Consider the following 22641-nt stretch of genomic DNA (forward strand, 5'->3'; position numbering starts at 1 on the left):
ATGTTAAAACAAGTCACAGCGCTGTTTGTTCTGGTCAGTATAATTCATCATGTTAAAACAAGTCACAAGCTGTTTGTTCTGGTCAGTATAATTCATCATGTTAAAACAAGTCACATAGCTGTTTGTTCTGGTCAGTATAATTCATCATGTTAAAACAAGTCACAGAGCTGTTTGTTCTGGTCAGTATAATTCATCATGTTAAAACAAGTCACAGTACTGTTTGTTCTGGTCAGTATAATTCATCATGTTAAAACAAGTCACAGAGCTGTTTGTTCTGGTCAGTATAATTCATCATGTTAAAACAAGTCACAGTACTGTTTGTTCTGGTCAGTATAATTCATCATGTTAAAACAAGTCACAGAGCTGTTTGTTCTGGTCAGTATAATTCATCATGTTAAAACAAGTCACAGAGCTGTTTGTTCTGGTCAGTATAATTCATCATGTTAAAACAAGTCACAGTACTGTTTGTTCTGGTCAGTATAATTCATCATATTAAAACAAGTCACAGTACTGTTTGTTCTGGTCAGTATAATTCATCATGTTAAAACAAGTCACAGAGCTGTTTGTTCTGGTCAGTATAATTCATCATGTTAAAACAAGTCAATACTGTTTGTTCTGGTCAGTATAATTCATCATGTTAAAACAAGTCAATACTGTTTGTTCTGGTCAGTATAATTCATCATGTTAAAACAAGTCACAAGCTGTTTGTTCTGGTCAGTATAATTCATCATGTTAAAACAAGTCACAAGCTGTTTGTTCTGGTCAGTATAATTCATCATGTTAAAACAAGTCACAGTACTGTTTGTTCTGGTCAGTATAATTCATCATGTTAAAACAAGTCACAGAGCTGTTTGTTCTGGTCAGTATAATTCATCATGTTAAAACAAGTCACAGTACTGTTTGTTCTGGTCAGTATAATCCATCATGTTAAAACAAGTCACAGTACTGTTTGTTCTGGTCAGTATAATTCATCATGTTAAAACAAGTCAATACTGTTTGTTCTGGTCAGTATAATTCATCATGTTAAAACAAGTCACAGAGCTGTTTGTTCTGGTCAGTATAATTCATCATGTTAAAACTAAGGCTGTCAAAGTTAACGCGTTATCGCCCGATTCTATTAACGCCACTATTTTTTTTAACTCCCGATTAACTTTTAAGAAAAGATTTTTTTTTTTATTATAATTTTTTTTAACTAGACTTCACTCAGGTGTATTATTGATGCTCTCATTGATACTATGTTTGTTTCTGAAGTGTGTGTGTGTGTGTGTGTGTGTGTGTGTGTGTGTGTGTGTGTGTGTGTGTGTGTGTGTGTGTGTGTGTGTGTGTGTGTGTGTGTGTGTGTATGTGTGTGTGTGATATATAGAGAGAGAGGGGGGTGAGAGAGATGAGGAAGGGGCAAGATAGAAAGAGAGCTGGGAGAGTGTGTGTGTGTGTGTGAGAGAGAGAGGGGGGGTGTGTGATTACTCAGCCCTTGTGTGGGTGAATGTAACAAGTTCCTACCGTTTTCTTTCCCCTATTATTTCATGCACACTTTATTCATTGTTTTAAATTATTATTTTCTTTTAAGTTATTTTGTGCATCACTGTTTTGAATTTGATGCAAATTTGCCATGCATGAGGGTCATCCTTTTGTGTTAAATGGCTGCATAAAGCAAGCATTTGTTGACTCATGTTGATAAGAGTATTAAAACTTGGAACTTGAAAAAGATCTAGATTATTTTTTTTTAAATGAGATTAATTTGTGATTAATCGCGAGTTAACTATGGACAATCATGCGATTAATCGCGATTAAATATTTTAATCGATTGACAGCACTAGTTAAAACAAGTCACAGTACTGTTTGTTCTGGTCAGTATAATTCATCATGTTAAAACAAGTCACAGAGCTGTTTGTTCTGGTCAGTATAATTCATCATGTTAAAACAAGTCACAGAGCTGTTTGTTCTGGTCAGTATAATTCATCATGTTAAAACAAGTCACAGTGCTATTTGTTCTGGTCAGTATAATTCATCATGTTAAAACAAGTCACAGAGCTGTTTGTTCTGGTCAGTATAATTCATCATGTTGTAGAACTTGTAAGTCGCTTTGGATAAAAGCGTCAGCTAAATGACTAAATGTAAATGTAAATGTAAATGTTAAAACAAGTCACAGAGCTGTTTGTTCTGGTCAGTATAATTCATCATGTTAAAACAAGTCACAGTAAGTTGTGATGCCATGGACTCCAGTGTAATGTGCAGTGCGCACAATCTGGGACTACGCCATTTTGTTTACTACCGTACATATAGATCAATAGAGCTTTGAACTGCTGCCGTCAGGCAAGCGATACAGGAGTCTCAAGGCGAGCACAGAAAGACTCAGAAGTAGCTTCTATCCCCAGGCCATCAGGCTGCTAAACGAACAATGAATGAACACTACACAACAACAACCACCAAACACACATAGCACACACATCCACACGCACACACTCACTTTAAACAAACACACTGTAGCACCCACTACACACACTTTATAGCACACACCCACTTTAAACAAACACACTGTAGCACCCACTCCCCACACTTTATATTTATGGATGAAGGATTGCACTACAACTCGTACACCTTACTGTAAATTGTACCTAAAATTGTACCTCATCCCATTTCTGCTTTGCACTAGATAGTACTGTACATTAGTACACTGCATAGTATTGTGTATTGTATATTATATGGTAACTCAGAACATTGTACATATGTCTATACCGAACACTGTGACCTCATTTTCTTCTTCTAAATTCATGCTATATTATGTTATTATGTTATTTGATACTATCTTGTCTAGCACAGTCTCTGGAGCGTAACAGTAAGAAGCATTTTGTATGAAAGTATTCTGTACTTCTGTATGACAACTATTAAAGAACTTGAACTTGAACATTTATTTTTTAATAACTGTATATGCTCCTGTTTTTCCCGACAGTACATTATGATATTAATGCTGGAAATAATGTGTTTGCAAGTTGTATTTAATGATGTTAGCATACAATGGGAATGTATGGCTTCCTAGTTGAGGGCTCCCAAGGGGAGGAGAGAGTAGGGCGAGTATTGATTCAGATACAGATTGTATTAAAGACACTTCCTTCATACTGTACAGCATACAGGAGTGACGTTCTCAGTGTCCTGGCTAAGAATTTATTCTATTGAAAGTAGAAGAAATGCATTGTAGGTTTCGGTCTTTTCATAGTTCATGCTAATAAGAAAGAAAAATGCATTGAACATATTGACAGAGGGCCAACACAATGTAGAATGTGGTATTTGTGCGCTAATGTTCATTATTTTTTTATTATTGTTGAATTTATCATTACAGAGGTAAATATATTGAAATTATTTTATTGGGAAAAACCACTTGAGATACAGTATCTCGTTTTCGAGAGGGTCCCACCCTCTATAATATGAATTTCAGGTTATATAGTCCCACCCTACATAATAGTATACCATAAAATCCACAGTTTGTTGGTTTATAAGGTATCTAAGATAGGCACACTGTAAACTCACCTTTACCAGTCTTCTCTTGTCAGCAGGAAGCCTGCAGAGAGAAGCAGAGTGGCATCAGCATAATACAATTCAACAGAACGCCAGTATTGTACTGACTGGCACCACTACATATTTACTGCATCTAAAAACACTGTATGTTGATGGGATCATTGATTCTAAGTCCTTGAACATGACACTCTCATTTCTGGATTCAATAACACAACACAATTATAAGAAATTCACCCATTGTTAGTTAGGGCTTTTGGGTACTACCGAAATACTCCTGGTGACTGCTGTGGTCTTCTACTGCTCTTCTACCATGTTTTCTACTGCTCTTCTACCATACGTTTTCTACTGGAATTTAAATGTTGCGAACTATCTCTCCTCTCTCTGTCTCGCTCTGTCTGCAGGAGAAGCGGGGCTGTTAGTTTACACACACTCGCGAGCGCTCACACTCACACAAAAGCACATACGGGTACTTGAGGTGCGTGGCTCCGTGCTGAAGCGTGCAGCACACAGACAGAGCTCTGCATGCGCTCATCATGGCGAAGAGAAACCAAACGCTTGAAAGTCTGGGTACACTTTACGAAAGTCAATGCCGACAACGCACGTTGCCACAAGTGCAATAAAACATTTGCAAGTAAGGGTGGCAATACAAGCAATTTGTCAAAACATCTGTTGTCAAAACATAACATTAATCTGCAGAAATGCGCAGTTTTCTACTGCTTTGCTCGCAGTGTTCCATCTCCATCCACGTCCACTGCAGGTAAGCCAAGATATGGAGTTAGCTAGGCTAATAACGAATAGGCTAACAAATAAAATATAATTGCTTAGCTAATTGTTTAGCTACAAATATATATGAAAGATGACACCTTTTTATAGATGGTCAGGCTGAGGCTGCAGCCACCATGTCCCAGCCCACCCCTCCTCCCTCTACCACCACCGGTCCCAGCCAAGCCCAAAGTCCCTTCACCCTAGCTATAATATTTATTTATAATGTTATATAAAAGAACATTGCTGCTGCTGTTGCTGAAGAAATTATCTTTATTTATTATATTTATTTGTTATATTTATTTATAAAGTTATAAATAATAAAGCAATGTCGATTCTGTTCTTAATTGTCCTTTTTTCTTGCAAAATAATAAAAAAGAACCAATAAGAGTATCGATAAAGTACCAAACAGTTAAGCAGTCGGTAAGAGTAGTAGTATCGATAAAATCCTAACGATACCCATCCTTAATGAACACTGTTAATACACTGTTATCAATGAAAGAAGAAATGTTTGCAGCTGTGGTAATACTTCAGTTGGTTCATTATAAAAGATACAAACCTGAAAACAAAAGCACTTAAATGTTAAATAAAAGGACCACAGTAATGAGGCAGGAACATATTTTTTTGCATAATGGTAACATTTTTATTTAAAAAAAGTGCCCCTAAAAAAGATTCTGTGCCCCTACATTTTTTATTTAGGGCCGACTGTGCCCCTAGGGAAAAAGCTTAGCGTACAGCCCTGTACCATATGTTTTCTACTGGTCTTCTATGTTTTCTACTGGTCAGTCCTATGGTTATAATACCTACTGGTCGACACTGGAGTCATATATGATCTTGATCTTCAGCTGAAGGTCTTCAGGAGAGCTTCTCTTCAGCCTGTGAGACTTCAAGTGCACCTGATGGACAACCTACAACAGGCCGGGGAGAGACAATGAATGTAGGTGACATATAGTGGGCTTTAAAGGGGTAATACACCCCAATGTTTGAATTCACGTTATTCCTCTGGTCTGAGACAGTTTCAAACATAGAATTCATGTTATTCCTCTGGTCTGAGACAGTTTCAAACATAGAATTCATGTTATTCCTCTGGTCTGAGACAGTTTCAAACATAGAATTCATGTTATTCCTCTGGTCTGAGACAGTTTCAAACATAGAATTCATGTTATTCCTCTGGTCTAAGACAGTCCAAACATAGAATTCATGTTATTCCTCTGGTCTAAGACAGTCCAAACATAGAATTCATGTTATTCCTCTGGTCTAAGACAGTCCAAACATAGAATTCATGTTATTCCTCTGGTCTAAGACAGTCCAAACACAGAATTCATGTTATTCCTCTGGTCTAAGACAGTCCAAACACAGAATTCATGTTATTCCACTGGTCTAAGACAGTCCAAACACAGAATTCATGTTATTCCACTGGTCTAAGACAGTCCAAACATACTGTAGAATTCATGTTATTCCTCTGGTCTAAGACAGTCCAAACATACAATTCATGTTATTCCTCTGGTCTAAGACAGTCCAAACATCTTACAATTCATGTTATTCCTCTGGTCTAAGACAGTCCAACCATCTTACAATTCATGTTATTCCTCTGGTCTAAGACAGTCCAAACATCTTACAATTCATGTTATTCCTCTGGTCTAAGACAGTCCAAACATATTACAATTCATGTTATTCCTCTGGTCTAAGACAGTCTAAACATATTAGAATGCATGTTATTCCTCTGGTCTAAGACAGTCCAAACATAGAATTCATGTTATTCCTCTGGTCTAAGACAGTCCAAACATATTACAATTCATGTTATTCCTCTGGTCTAAGACAGTCCAAACATATTAGAATTCATGTTATTCCTCTGGTCTAATACAGTCCAAACATAGAATTCATGTTATTCCTCTGGTCTGAAACAGTCCAAACATATTAGAATGCATGTTATTCCTCTGGTCTAAGACAGTCCAAACATATTAGAATTCATGTTATTCCACTTGTCTAAGACAGTCCAAACATATTACAATTCATGTTATTCCTCTGGTCTAAGACAGTCCAAACATATTACAATTCATGTTATTCCTCTGGTCTAAGACAGTCCAAACATAGAATGCATGTTATTCCTCTGGTCTAAGACAGTCCAAACATATTACAATTCATGTTATTCCTCTGGTCTAAGACAGTCCAAACATCTTACAATTCATGTTATTCCTCTGGTCTAAGACAGTCCAAACATCTTACAATTCATGTTATTCCACTGGTCTAAGACAGTCCAAACATATTACAATTCATGTTATTCCTCTGGTCTAAGACAGTCCAAACATAGAATTCATGTTATTCCTCTGGTCTAAGACAGTCCAAACATAGAATTCATGTTATTCCTCTGGTCTAAGACAGTCCAAACATATTACAATTCATGTTATTCCTCTGGTCTAAGACAGTCCAAACACAGAATTCATGTTATTCCTCTGGTCTAAGACAGTCCAAACACAGAATGCATGTTATTCCTCTGGTCTAAGACAGTCCAAACATACTATAGAATTCATGTTATTCCTCTGGTCTAAGACAGTCTAAACATATTACAATTCATGTTATTCCTCTGGTCTAAGACAGTCCAAACATCTTACAATTCATGTTATTCCTCTGGTCTAAGACAGTCCAAACATATTACAATTCATGTTATTCCTCTGGTCTAAGACAGTCCAAACATAGAATTCATGTTATTCCTCTGGTCTAAGACAGTCCAAACATCTTACAATTCATGTTATTCCTCTGGTCTAAGACAGTCCAAACATAGAATTCATGTTATTCCTCTGGTCTAAGACAGTCCAAACATAGAATTCATGTTATTCCTCTGGTCTAAGACAGTCCAAACATAGAATTCGTGTTATTCCTCTGGTCTAAGACAGTCCAAACATATTACAATTCATGTTATTCCTCTGGTCTAAGACAGTCCAAACACAGAATTCATGTTATTCCTCTGGTCTAAGACAGTCCAAACACAGAATTCATGTTATTCCTCTGGTCTAAGACAGTCCAAACACAGAATTCATGTTATTCCACTGGTCTAAGACAGTCCAAACATACTGTAGAATTCATGTTATTCCTCTGGTCTAATACAGTCCAAACATACAATTCATGTTATTCCTCTGGTCTGAAACAGTCCAAACATATTAGAATGCATGTTATTCCTCTGGTCTAAGACAGTCCAAACATCTTACAATTCATGTTATTCCTCTGGTCTAAGACAGTCTAAACATATTACAATTCATGTTATTCCTCTGGTCTAAGACAGTCCAAACATCTTACAATTCATGTTATTCCTCTGGTCTAAGACAGTCCAAACATATTACAATTCATGTTATTCCTCTGGTCTAAGACAGTCCAAACATAGAATTCATGTTATTCCTCTGGTCTAAGACAGTCCAAACATAGAATTCATGTTATTCCTCTGGTCTGAGACAGTCCAAACATATTAGAATTGTTGTGTTTGTGAAGGCGGTTAGGTGGCGTAGCGGAGATTGCGTTCGTCACCAACCCCGGAGCTGTGAGCTGGATTCGCCTGTTCGAATCCAGCTCACAGCTCCGGGGTTGTCACCAGCTTGGCTGGCCGTTCACACTAATACAATTGGCTGTATTAGAGGGTGGGAGAAGCTGGCGGGGTGGGTCCGGGTCGTTGTAAACAGCGACTCCTACAGTTCGGTCGGGGCGCCTGCTAAGCGCGGATAGGACCCGAGTGGGATAGTGTGATCCTTCCACACGCTACGCCCTCTCAGGGAGGATCCGCGCTACCAGGTGAAAAGAAGCGGTTGATTGGCTGGACGTGTGTCGGAGGAAGCACGTGATAGCCTCCACTCTCCCAGATGATCTGACTGTGGGGGGTAAGTGCGCAGCGACCAGGAAGGGGATTGGGAATTGGCATACGAAAATCGGAGGAAAATGGAGGGGGGAAAATATCAACAAAAAAAAAAAAAAAAAAGAAAAAAGGAATAAGTGAATTGTTGTGTTTGTAACAACTATATAATTTAATGAGAGATGGACACGGAGAATCAATTAACGTGTTTACTTCGGGACGTACTGTTACAGAGAGCCATGGTATAAATCTGCGTAACACCTGGTGGTTATATTGTAGCAGGGGGTGCTTGTTGTAACACAGGGGGTGTATTACTGCGCTAAGGAATATAGGTCCTCCATACACTACACTAGGGCTGCACGATTTTGGGAAATAATCTAATTGCGATTTTTCGCACAGATATTGCGATTGCGATTAAATTTGCAATTATAATATTTTTTTTAAGCAGCCCCACAGAGGTTTATTGTAAAATGCGGCTTGAAAATGTTTCTTTTTACCTGGGAATCGATACCGGTACCCAACGGTACCTTTTTTTTCTGTACTTTACTCTCCCTCTCTGAAGTCTAAACTTCACAACACACAATCTAAAACGCCTTACCTCCCTCTCCCAAACCGATCTTGTATCTCAATGGGACTTCCTTTAAAGAAATGTAAAATAAATTGCGATTTTTTTTTTTTTGCTATTTGCATCATTCCAAATCGCGATTTCGATTTAAAATCGATTAATCGTTCAGCCCTACACTACACTCCTCCCCTTTTAGATTACTGCATGCATAAAAACAGTATCCCAACAAGCAATAACATTATCTTCAATAGCAATACACAAGAACATTGTTTGCTTTGGTGATGTCTTCAATCTGTTTATCTATACCCGGCCAGCTTCGGGCTAGACTCTTCATTTTGACTGTGCCTGAACCAAATGATCACACAGCTATTAACTCCATTTCTGCTCGTCTCTTAACAATAAACAAATGGATGACGAACAACTTCCCTTTTTTTTATCCACTTTTTCTCCCCATTTTCTATTTTTTCTCCCATCCCAATTTCGTATATCCAATTCTTCCCTCCCCTGTCTTTTTTTTGTAACTTTATTTTTTAGCGTTTATCGCTTTTCTGGTCAAGCATGACCGACAGTTGTAGAGTGAAACGGGAGGGAGAACAGGGGAAGACATTCGGCAAATGACGGCGGGTCCGGGAATCGAACTCGGAGTCAACCAGAACCGTGACGCAGCACGGCTCCTCCCGACGCAGAAATAGCGCCGAGATACGTGGTGAGCTACTGGAGCTCCCCCCCCTCCCCTGTCTTGAACGTTGCTAGACTATGCCTCCCACAGGTCGGTTGTAGTGAGGAGAGAAGCCTTGCATCACGTGTCCCCTCCGGTACACGTGGATGCAGCCTGTCGCATCTTTTCACCGCAGCAGCTCGAACTCTCAGTGGCGTGAGAGGCTCACGCTGCCCCCGCTACTCCCTGCTTCCGTCGCACCGGCGTCACCAAACCGACCTGTAGGAGTCGCTGTCCACAACGAGTCTATATTAATCCCAGCCGAAGAGTGCAAGAGCGCTTCCGCATTTTGCCCTGATTGGCCCCGGTAATGCCCTCCAAATGCGCATTTTCTTTTTCCCCGCTCAGACGCCGAAATGGAATACATGTATATTATCGCGACGCGGACCAGATTCACTCGCAATGCCATAACGTTATTTCCCTGTACATTGCAACGTTAACACAACGCAGCTGTCAACTGTACTTTACATATTATCCAAACGAGGACCACATAACGCCATAACACGCCATAACGTTATTTCCCTGTACATTGTAACGTTAACACGACGCAGCCGTCAACTGTACTTTACATATTATCCAAAACGAGGACCACATAACGCCATAACGTTATTTCGCTGTACATTGTAACGTTACATATTATCCAAACGAGGACCACATAACGCCATAACGTTATTTCGCTGTACATTAACACAACGCAGCTGTCAACTGTACTTTCATAACGCCATAACGTTATTTCGCTGTACATTAACACAACGCAGCTGTCAACTGTACTTTGTAACATTATGTTATTTCGGGCATTCATAACGTTATTTCGCGCGACTGTACATTGTAGCCCAGCTGTCAACTGTACATTGTAACGTGCAACTGTACTTTGTAACGTTAACACAACGCAGCTGATTGATTGATTGAAAAGTTTATTAACAGATCAAACCCTGGTCACACAATACAGCAATTACAATTAAAACTCAGTTACATGTTGTCTAGTCAATGTAGTCCTTGTATCAAGAAGTCAATCAACCAGTCTCCTTGATTTCTTATTGTTTCTGGTGGTGGAGACTATACCCTGTGGTTTACATACCGTATTAGCGCTTTAATATGGCGTGTTCTGTGATTAATGTGATTGACCAGCGTTAATGTGATTGACCAGCGTTGCGACCAGCGTTGCTAATATGAACCAAAGGCTTTAATATGGCGCGTTCTGGCATCTGTGATTAACCGTGTTGAATGGGGGTCTGAACCAAACGAGGACCTGCGAGGACCTCATGCGCATGCGCGGCGAGCGCCTGGGCGAAGGAAAAGGAAATGCGCATTGCTTACCAGCGAATGGGGAAGAATGCGGAAGCGCTCTTCGGCTGGGATTAATATAGACGCGTCCACAACGTCAAATCTCCACCCACCGGCTTTCCCACCCTCTAACACTTGCCAATTGTGTTAGTATGAACGACCGGCCAGCCGGTAGCAACGCCGAGAGCTGGGCTCGAACCCAGCGTCCCCTGCGTAAGTGGCGAGCGCCTTGCCCACTGCGCCAATCAGCCGCCCGGCGAACAACTTCCTAAAATTAAATGAGGACAAAACTGAAATCCTACTAGTCGGTCATATAACAAAAAGATAAATATTACAGAGCAATATGGGGCAACTTACTCCTTGGATCAAACCCGAAGTCTTGGTGTTATAATAGACTCAGACCTAAGCTTTAAATCACACATCAACAAGGTGACAAAAATATAATTTTTCCACCTTAGAAACAAAGCTAAGGTACGGTCGTTTATAAATCAAAAAGACGCTGAAAAACTGATCCATGCCTTTATCTCAAGCCGACTTGACTACAGTAATGCACTCCTCACCGGCCTCCCAAAAAAAACAGTCATATTTTACTCTGTCTATTCTATCTTACTATTTGTATTATTGTCTATTTAAAACTGAATCAAACCATAAACAAGGTGGCCTGTTGGGATGTTAGATCCTAATGTGAAAAACTGTGATTTTATCATTTTATGCCCGTCTTTTTTCTGTTGAGCTGTGAAGCACATTGAGCTGCAGTTTCTGTATGAAAGGTGCTATAGAAATAACGTTTATTATTATTATCTACAAAAAAACCTGTAAATCATCTGCCCTTTATTAATTTGCTCAATATTCTTTGTACACTTGATCTCAAGAAGGTGGTGAATGAGCTCAATGGCATTTTCACGTCTGGTCAATGTTAGTGTTATTCACCATCGAAGATGAAAATAAATATATATAATAATAATTAATATTTTCCTTTGGTTCATTACAATTTACTCAAGCATAGTAACAGACACAATATTTCTGACACTGGGAATACATCCCCTGAGTTCCATAGATGCCCCTAGATACCAAGAACATGCAAATGGACCTCATGTTATTATCTCATGTTTATCTCATGTTATTCCTCTGGACAGTCCAAATATTAGTGAACACAAACAACCCTAATCCCAAAACTAGAGTCCTAAAACTCAAACATGTGATGTCATCAGGTAATGTCTGAAGCTGCTCCACAGACATTGAATTGGGAAAGATGGTATAGGTGATACTGAGAGAATGTTCTGAGGATAATGATACATTTTCTGTGTCAGGACTGAGAACAAATCTTTTGGACTTGGACCAAAATCACTTTTAGTGGTCGTAATTAGTGGTAACCCAAAATATATATATATAGTTCCCTCAAAAACCACTCGAGTTCAATTGATATGGTGAGTACTGGAGTACTCATTACTCACGCCCATCCATAGTCACCGTCACCACAGCTTAAAATGTGTAATGTCATCAAACAGTGACCTCTAGGCACAAAATGACAACATGGCATCACGCTTTGTTTACAGTTTTTGTTTTTGTCTGATTTGTGGGTTGGATTTCAGTGGGTATAGGGGGAGGGGTTGTGCAGTACCAAGTGGGTCTCTTTTGCCTAGAGGTAACTGTTTGGCAGCATTGCAGATTAAATGCCTTACTCGTGAGCACACAGACAAACAACGGCACGAATAGCCCTAAGAAGCAGGGCTATTAGCTAATTAGCAGATTAGCTTTGCTCTGTAACAAACTATTGAGCCCAGAGGCCAGAGAGAAAGAGACACACAGATAGACAGAGAGAGAGAGACCTGGAACCCATTCAAGGACCCCTGGGGGTCCCCAGGCCCCACTTTAAATAACCACCAAAGAGTCAAGTAACTTCCGCTGACTCTGATTGATTGATTGAATTGATTGATTAAAAACTTTATTAACAGATTGCAGAATGGGTACAGTACAGTACAGCTCAATACATACAATTGTTATGGGGATGCAGACCAGAGAAATACTTTCGTCTTGTTTACATCAGGGTCCCCCATTTTCAATTAATCGTAACATATATGACATACATGACATACAGATAGACAGTACTGCTACATCTATACATTTATGACATACCAGATTTGCAATTACAGTACTGTTTGTGATACAAAAGAGTCCAGAAAAAAGAGTATATACATTTGACGTAGAAACTGTACATTGGATTGGGTAGGTGGGGGTGGGGGGGGACTGTACATTGGAGGTGGTTGGGTGGGGGGGGGTTGGGTAGGAGTGGGGGGGAGGTTGGGTAGGAGGGGTGGGTGGGGGACACTGTATAACTGTACAAACAAAACTGTACATTGGATTATTGACAAGACCATACTTGGTAATTTACTGTACATTGGAGGGGGTTGTGTTCGGACAATTACGGTGGCCAGTTTCGAGTTGCAGTCTCCCTTAGGTGTTTTTTGAGAGTGTTTTTGAAAGTGGGTAGTGATTCACATTCCTTTACAGCTTTGGGTAGGGCGTTCCACATTGATGTGGCATAATTGCGAAACGTGTTTAGTCCCTTGTTTGAGCCGAATCTGGGTTTAACATGATTTGTGGAGCTCCCTCTGGTGTTGTGATCGTGATATTCACTGACCTTTGGGAAGTATTTTGACATGTACATGGGTACCTTGGTCGTGTAGTGTATCTTGTAGACCAGGCCCATTGCAAGTTGCTGTACTCTGTCGTCTACTCTAAGCCATCCTAGGTTGTCAAAGTGGGCAGGGGTGAGGTGGGTTCTAGGAGTAAGGTCAAGCAGTAGTCTGACCAGTTTGTTTTGAGATGTTTGTAATTTTGTTTTTAGCGCCTTTGAGGTGCTTTGGTACCATGAGGTGCAAGCATAGTCGTAGTACCCTTGAATGAGTGCTCCTGCTAGAGTCTTCAGGGTATTCTTGTTTACCAGTGAGGAGATCCGGTACAAGAATCGAGTTTGTTGGTTGACTTTTTTTATTACATTGGATGCCATTTTGTCACAGGAAAGATTTGCCTCTAGGATGGAACCCAGGTATAGAGCCATATGAAATCCGTTTTATTATTTTCCAAATTCCATTTTATTTTTTCCCAAATTCCATTTTTTCCGTTTTAATATTTCAGAATTCTGTATTTTGCCTTTTATGCTCATTTTACCATCAGAAATAGTGTCTAATAAGTGGGAATGAATAAATGTCCACAATTGAATAAGATATAACAGTCCATTTAATGTTTTTAAGTGCTGCAACTCAGAAATACAGTTCAATTTTACACAATATTTTTCAATTAATATTGTGACAAAATAAAAATACATATTTCAAGTGTAAACAATAGATACAGCTAGCTACTACTGACATTATCACAATGACAATGTCAGTAACCTAGCTATATCTATTATATTGTGATGAAATATAGTAATGCATAATTTAGGCACCTTTAGTTTAGTTTATTTCGTTTATAAAGGACAGTGTATAATGGCAATCGTTTGCATTAAACAAATGGATGGGTGCACTAGATTTAGCAAGAAGCTATCATTTCCATCTATAGTCCTATGTACTGTAACGTTTCATAGCTATTTAAGTTTATTTAGATTATAAAGGGCAGTGTATAATGACAATCGTTTGCATTAAACAAATGGATGGGTGCACCAGATTTAGCTAGAACTTCTAGAAGCTATCATTTCCATAGATAGTCCTATAACGTTACATAGCTATTTAAGTGTATTTAGTTTATAAAGGGCAGTGTATAATGACAATCGTTTGCATTAAACAAATGGATGGGTGCACTAGATTTAGCTAGAAGCTAAACGTCCTAACATTATAGCTATTTAATCACAATAGTGTCGCAAGTGTTTTTGCGGGTCCAGTCCACGGAACGTTGACAGAATTAGCAAAACACCTTATCACTGGAGGCATAAAAGTCATTAGGATACTGTTCTGCTCTGAATTGAGGGCTTATTGTGGAATTGTTTAGCTTCTTGACGATGTTAACACTGAAGCAGCCAGACGCTTGAGCACCGCGGCTGTGTTGTGTGTAACACGCTGTAGAGTCCCCGCCTCCCCGGTCGCGTGTGCACCAAACGTTCCACCCAAAAACGAAATTTCAGTCCAGATTAGGCCAAATTCTGCAATATTCCACGTTTTGCAGTTGATTCCATTTTTATTGGTTAATTCCGCGATTCCGTCCGCGATTCCGTGAACGCGGATTTCATATGGCTCTACCCAGGTAGGTAATATCTTCTTTCCTTGTGACAATATTGTCACCCACTGTAACTGAGAAGCCGTCGGTCTTGCTGAGTTTGTTATTTGAACCGAAGAGAATGGACTCTGTTTTGCCCATGTGTAATGATAGTTTGTTATCAGCGAGCCATATGCAGATTTTGCCTAGTTCTGAGCTGAGGGTTTTTTCAACCTGTAACTTGTTCTTGTCAGAGACCAGCAGGGCTGAGTCGTCCGCAAACAGGAACAAGTTGCAGTCACAAGCTGACGACATGTCATTTGCATAAATTAGGAACAGTAGCGGACCTAGTAGTATGCTTCCTTGTGGAACACCACAGCTTACTGTGAGGGGGGGGGATAGGGTACCGTTTACCTCCACCATCTGCTCTCTCCCCTCCAGGTAGAATTGCATCCAGCTCACTGATAGACTATCAAAACCAATTGCTTTTAGCTTGTCAATCAGAATGGTGTGATTGACAGTGTCGAAGGCCTTTTGTAGGTCCAGCATGACCATGCCGCAGTATTTGCCAGCGTCCACCTCTTGTTTGATGTGGTCGTTTAAATAGAGAAGGCATGTGTCAGTGGAGTGGGATGTTCTGAAGCCAGATTGGAATTCGTAGATTAGATTTTTTTCCGCAAGGTATTTTTCGACCTGTTCGTATACAATTTTTTCCATGACTTTCGAGATGGAGGTAAGGATAGAAACAGGGCGGTAGTTGCCTGGGTCTAATTTACTGCCTTTTTTGTGCAGAGTACTGTAACAGTACTCTGCTCTACTCTAAACAGTACTGTAATTGCAAATCTGGTATGTCATAAATGTATAGATGTAGCAGTACTGTCTATCTGTATGTCATGTATGTCATATATGTTACGATGAATTGAAAATGGGGGACCCTGATGTAAACAAGACAAACGTCTTTCTCTGGTCTGCATCCCCTTAACAATTGTGTGTATTGAGCCGTACTGTATGCGTGTTGCTTTTTAACAGCGGAGGAGTGCAAGAATGTGACAATGTGACCATGTGACCGCGGCAGCGCGAGAGAGCGGCAGTGCGGAAATAGGCTGTCTATTGCCATTCTCTAAGACAAACGCTAACCTTAACCAGCTCCTTAACAGCGCCTAAACTTAACCTTTCTAACCTTAACCAACTCTGAAACAATGCCTAACCTTAACCTTAACCATGCCTAACCTTAACCGGCGAAAGAATACACGTTAAAAAAAAAATGATGGGATTTGAACTTGAAACCAACGGACGGCAGGACCGCCGCGCTGCCAGGTGAGCTAAGCTTCGAATGAGAATCATGGCGGTTTACGGCTAAATAATGCCGCAAGCTCTGCCGCTCCGCTCTGCGGTTGCCGCGCCTGCCGCGGGGCGTGTCGCAGCCAATCAGGGAAAACGCGGAAGCATTCGGCGCACTCCTTCGCTGTTAATAAGCAATAGGCGTACTGTATTCATTGTACCCATCCTGCAATCTGTTAAATAAAGTTTTCATTCATTCATTCACCTCGTCAGGAGGAGGGACCTGATGCTTGCAGGTGCTGCTGCTGTGGCAGCGGGCCAGCAGGGCCAGCAGAGAGACGGTGAGGGCAGGACAGAGGAACCACCTCAGCCTGGGCCCCATGTTGTGCCCAGCAGCCCTCCTCCTAGCGGCTCCTCCTGGACGGAGCTAACGCACAGCAGCTCCAACAACACCACCAGTCTGCTCGGCTCGACGCTCGTTTCATTCATCGCTCAGTCGCTAGAAGGTGGCAGGGAGGACCATGTCGACGTCCGGCTGTGATATCAACACAAGCTACACCGATGTTTCAATTATATTCATTATATAGAGGCAGAACTAATCCTCCCTGTCGTGCAGAGCTGCTGCTGCTAACTGTCTGGCGGCGGCTACAACCATAGGATTCTACAGCTGTCGAATGTCAACAGAACCACTTCCGGGCCCGGCTGCATGTAGTCTTTTACCAACGCAGTTGTGTTTCCGGGTTCCCGTTTTGCGCTCTGATTGGCCACTGACCTACACGCGTACGCCCCCCCTCGCTATCGCCTTTGGGGCGCGTGAGATATGAAGACAGGTTTAAGTTGATTGATTGAAAACTTTATTAACAGATTGCAGAATGGGTACAGTACAGTACAGCTCAATACATACAATTGTTAAGGGGATGCAGACCAGAGAAAGACTTTCGTCTTGTTTACATCAGGTTCATTCATTCACCTCCCGATGTGTTGGGTTGGGTAGGTGGGGGGGACGGGGGGGGGGGGACGACGACGACTGTACATTGGAGGTGGTTGGGTGGGTGGGTGGGGGGGGGGTGTTGGGTAAGTCTGCGACAACAACCCAATAATAAACACTCGAAACAGCTATTACCAGACAATTACAACAGCAGTGGTGCCTGCTTCAAATGTCACGTATTATAGTCTATAAGCCCGTGTAGATCTATTCGGAATAATAAACATAATACACCCTCTAGCAAAACATGACACAATGTGATCCTATCTCCGATAGAGCGGCTGGTCGCAGAGACGCAAGTTGAACAAACACATCGGGAGGAGAATGAATGAATGAATGAAAACTTTATTTAACAGATTGCAGAATGGGTACAATACAGTACGGCTCAATACACACAATTGTTAAGGGGATGCAGACCAGAGAAAGACTTTTGTCTTGTTTACATCAGGTTCATTCATTCACCTCCCGATGTGTTCGTTCAACTCGCGACTCTGCGACCAGCCCCTCTATCGGAGATAGGATCACATTGTGTCATGTTTTGCTAGAGGGTGTATATGTTTATTATTCCGAATAGATCTACACGGGCTTATAGCCTATAATACATGACATTTGAAGCAGGCACCACTGCTGTTGTAATTGTCTGGTAATAGCTGTTTCGAGTGTTTATTATTGGGTTGTTGTCGGCTGTCGCAGACTTAAATCTGTCTTCACATCTCACGCCCCAAAGGCGATAGCGAGGGGGGGCGTACGTGTGTAGGTCAGTGGCCAATCAGAGCGCAAAACGGGAACCCAGAAACACAACTGCGTTGGTAAAAGCATACACGCGGCCCGGCTGCCTAAATTCTTATCCCAACCCATGTTTGCTTCCGCATTCGCGCGATTGGCCACTGACGTTTCTGGCCTATCGTGTGACGGCAAGTTTTTTCGCCGGTTAAGCTTAGGCACTCTTTCGAAGTTGGTTACGGTTGGAGTGTGGATCGTAGGCGTTAGGTAGTTTGCTGCTGGTCAAGGCGGAAATGGTTGCGTCACGCGATTGGGCGCACATGTCACATGACCAGAAACGTCAGTGGCCAATCAGATCGCAAACATGGGTTGGGATAAGAATAGACGCGGCCCGGCTGTGTGAATACTTTCGACAACAAATGTTTGTTTCCGCGTGCGAGTTTTGTGCTCTGATTGGCCAGGTCATGTGACATGTGCGCCAATCGTGGGACAGCAAGTTATGCGCCTATTTCCGGGTCTAACAGCCTGCAAACTACCTGGCGTTCTATCGCCATGCTCTAAGACAAACCTTAACCAACTTCGAACAAGCGCCTAAGCTTAACCAGTGTAGACACTTGCGGTCCCACGATTGGGCGTACATGTCACATGACCAGAAATGACCTGGCCAATCAGAGACGCGGAAACAAACATTTGTTGTCAAAAGTATTCAGGCGATGGGGCAGGTAATCCAAGTCTTTATGTGTAGAAGAAGAAGAAGAAGAAGAAGAAGAAGAAGAAGAAGAAGAAGAAGAAGAAGAAGAAGAAGAAGAAGAAGAAGAAGAAGAAGAAGAAGAAGAAGAAGAAGAAGAAGAAGAAGTCTTCATCTACTCTGATGGGGCGGGTAATCCGCGTGATTACGAAACCAAGCCACATTTCTCGGAGACGCTCTCTGATTGGCCGACGCCTGTTTCTACACTGGTTAAGCTTAGGCACTCTTCGAAGTTGGTTAAGGTTAGAGTTTGTCTTAGAGCGTGACGGCAAGTTCTTTCGACGGTTAAGCTTAGGCACTCTTTCGAAGTTGGTTAAGGTTAGAGTTTGTCTTAGAGCGTGACGGCAAGTTCTTTCGACGGTTAAGCTTAGGCACTCTTTCGAAGTTGGTTACGGTTAGAGTCAGTGGCGGCTCGCCACTAGGGGCGCTCGGGCGCCGCCCCCCCTCAGGCCCTACCCTGGTTATATGAGAGAACAAGAAAAATAAGTTTTTAGTTTTTAGTTTTATAGCCCTATAAATAATATAAACATGTTTAAAATTAATAATATTTACTCATTTTAAGTATGTTTGTGTTTCCAATGCACAATATAACGTTATTATCGCAATTAAAAAACACTCGTTTTCCAGAGCAGGAAGTGACATCACGTTTTTTTTATTTTTTTTATTTTTTCGTATTTCTCGGCCCGGGCTATACGCGATAGCGCTCTGAGTGCGCGTCACAGTTTGATCGCTGTATCCGTCACAGCCAATCAGTGCATAACGCGTTGTGCGTTGAAATATGACTATTATGTTGGAATCCGGGCGCGATTTGAAGCGGTCTAGCCAGTAGCGTCAAGAATATCTGTAGCCGCATTTCGCGGAGACGCTCTCTGATTGGCCGACGCCAGTATTTTTTTCCGTAGCAGAATTTCACAGAGACGATCTCTGATTGGCCGAATCCAATTTCGAATGTTCCAATTCTAGGTTATTCCTAGGTTGGTCGGTGGAGATAGTTGTGTTGTTGTGAGAATGATGCAGGCAGCTGTTTGTCTTAGACGAGCGTGCCGTGACTGCAAGTTCTTTAGACTGTTAAGCTTAGGCACTATTTCAAAGTTGGTTAAGGTTAGAGTTTGTCTTAGAGCATGGCGATAGAACGCCAGGTAGTTTGCAGTCTGTTCGAGCGGAAATGGACAAAGGAATGTACTTGTGTTGTGCTAACGAGCTAACACTTGGCTAACAAGCTATATGGCGGATGCAGTCTGGAGACAGACTACAGTGGACAGTGGTCTGGAATACATCATCAGTGGATTATACACGTTTATCAAGCTCTCCTGCCCTGGACGTTTCAACTAAACAGTGAGTCTCTCTCTCTCTCTCTCTCTCTCTCTCTCTCTCTCTCTCTCTCTCTCTCTCTCTCTCTCTCTCTCTCTATCTCTCTCTCTCTCTCTGTGGTTAACGTTAACGTTTGTAAATAGTTTTTTTTAGGAGCAGTACTGTTAGGCTACTGCTGGCCATTCATGAAGCGAGACATTGCTGATTGTTTATTTATTTTATAACACAAGACTATGACTACCAACTGCCTAGCCAGCCGTGTATCAATCTTGGATGCAATAATAACGTTACCACCACACTGACTATGTCGATGGCTCATTGATTTAACTACTGCAGCTCTCTCGGATTGAAAATACGTGGATTATGGCTTGTTCAATATCGTCTATGTTTGAATGAATGAATGAATGAGAACTTTATTAACAGATTGCAGAATGGGTACAATACAGTACGGCTCAATACACACAATTGTTAAGGGGATGCAGACCAGAGAAAGACGTTTGTCTTGTTTACATCAGGGTCCCAGATTTTCGATTCATATCGATAGTTTAATAGCTAGCCTTGGCTCGTTTAACAATATGCAAAATATGTGTACAGCCCTGTACTCATACTGAAGTTATTCTTGGTATATAATAGGTCTGATTGTGTAACGAATCGATTCCACGTCACGCTGTGTGTGAGAGAGAGAAGGAGAGAGGGAGAGATCTGCCTGTGTTTGGAGATGGGGCGAGTTTTGTTTCTAACTTTTCTATTTATATATTGTGTTTCAAGTTGTGAATTAGAGTCTAGACTATACTTTATTTGACTGGTTGTGTGTTGTTGTAGTAACAGCTGAGCGACTCGTTCATAAGAGCCGATTCATTGCCGTGAGCGTGAGTCGAATCGCTCACGTCTTGCCATGAGTCTGTTGCGTGGTACTGTACTGTACATGTTTGCAAAATGTTTGGTATAGCGCCCCTAGTGGCGAAGTACCCACCGGCCGCCACTGGTTAGAGTTTGTCTTAGAGCATGGCGATAGAACGCCAGGTAGTTTGCAGGCTGTTTGGCGTGGAAATGGGCAATGACACAGCTCGTCACGGATTGGGCAAACGCGTCAGTGGCCAATCAGAGAGCGTCAGTCAGTGCCAATCAGAGAGCGTCTCCAAGAAATGTGGCTTGATTTCGTAAGCACGCGGGTAATCCAAGTCTTTAGGTGTAGAAGAAGAAGTCTTCATCTACTCTGATGGGGCGGGTAAGCCAAGTCTTTAGGTGTAGAAGAAGAAGAAGAAGAAGAAGAAGAAGAAGAAGAAGAAGAAGAAGAAGAAGAAGAAGAAGAAGAAGAAGAAGAAGAAGAAGAAGTCTTTATTTGTCATGCAGATGACCACACATTATGAGATGGGCGGCACACAGGAACACACACACACACATGCATTGGGTCGCATGCTCCATATACAACATAAAACACTGTTGATTTAATATAAACACTGTTGATTTCACTCCATATAAAACACAGTTGATTTCACTCAATATAAAGCACAGTTGATTTAATATAAAACACAGTTGATTTCACTCCTAAAGCACAGTTGATTTCACTCCATATAAAACACTGTTGATTTAATATAAAACACTGTTGGATGTTGTTTGTTTTTCTATGACAATAAAAAAGTAATTGTTCACCCCCAAAAAAGTAGCAATATAAGATGTATTACACTGTACATCTTATATTTGGGCTTTGCCAGACCCATCTCGAAAGAGATATTATTAAATGGCCTCTCTGAGTGAGCTGTGATACAACCACAACAAGCAGACACTGCCACCTACTGGATACATCATGCCACCCATGCATGTTGGCTGGTTCACTACTACAGGGGTTCCCAAACTATTTTCATTAACGACTGAAATGGAGAGCCTACAAACTAGGCTGTGAAGACCCAGTCTCAGTCTGACAAGATTGTGTCCCATGTGGAGACTTTTATTGTTAAACATGATTTAATTAAGAATGATTACCTACAGAATAATAATACTATGAAGAGAGCGATTGAAGGCAGCTGTTTGGAAAGTCTTAGGCTAAATGTGATTTTTCAGACACCATGTAAAAACAAATGTACTGCTTTCTGTATTTCACAAACCATAATAGTAGTGTATGTGATTTTAGGATGGATTTAAATTACTCCCGATTTGTACCACATCAGATACGGGATTCTTAAAATAGATGGAGTATCCCTTTAAGACCAATAGCCAATCAGGGCTCAATGCTTTGCCATTTCCATCTGTTCTATTAAAAACCTATTAAAAAGGATCATAATCCTCATTGGGTGAGTGTAACGCGTGGGAGGTCACACTACCATCACCATTTCCCTCCCTTGCTGTGCAGGCGCCCCGACCGACCTGTAGGAGTCGCTGTTTACAACGACCAGATTACCACCCACCAGCTTCCCACCCTCTAACACTGCCAATTGTGCCAGTATGACGACCGGCCAAGCCAGAGGCACCGCTGACAGCCGGATTCGATACCAGTGTCTCTGTGGTGGTAGACAGACGCTTGGTCCGCTGTGCTACCCGGCCGCCCTGTTATATTATATTCTGTTATGTTATATTATGTTATACATTATATGATGTTATATTATATTATGTTATATTATATTATATTCTGTTGTGTTATATTATGTTATATAATATTATATGATGTTATATTATATTATGTTATAATATCACATTATATTATAGTTATGGCACAGTGGTACAC

General features: G+C 41.2%; 1 protein-coding gene across 1 annotated transcript in view; it reads right to left on the reverse strand.

The window, feature by feature from the left end:
* The window catches only part of lmln (leishmanolysin-like (metallopeptidase M8 family)), a 98838-nt gene extending 82032 nt beyond the window's left edge, over positions 1 to 16806 (reverse strand). The window contains exons 1-3 of the mRNA XM_084313880.1: positions 16418 to 16806; positions 5083 to 5183; positions 3526 to 3556 (exon numbers count right to left, since the gene is read on the reverse strand). Of these exons, the coding sequence (XP_084170006.1) occupies positions 3526 to 3556; positions 5083 to 5183; positions 16418 to 16534 (249 nt within the window). The 5' untranslated portion in view covers positions 16535 to 16806. The remainder of the gene's footprint in view (positions 1 to 3525; positions 3557 to 5082; positions 5184 to 16417) is intronic.
* Between the last annotated feature and the right edge of the window lie 5835 nt (positions 16807 to 22641).

The sequence above is a fragment of the Notolepis coatsorum genome (genome assembly GCF_963971535.1).
Source record: "Notolepis coatsorum genome assembly, chromosome: 5".
Lineage (NCBI taxonomy): Eukaryota > Metazoa > Chordata > Actinopteri > Aulopiformes > Paralepididae > Notolepis > Notolepis coatsorum.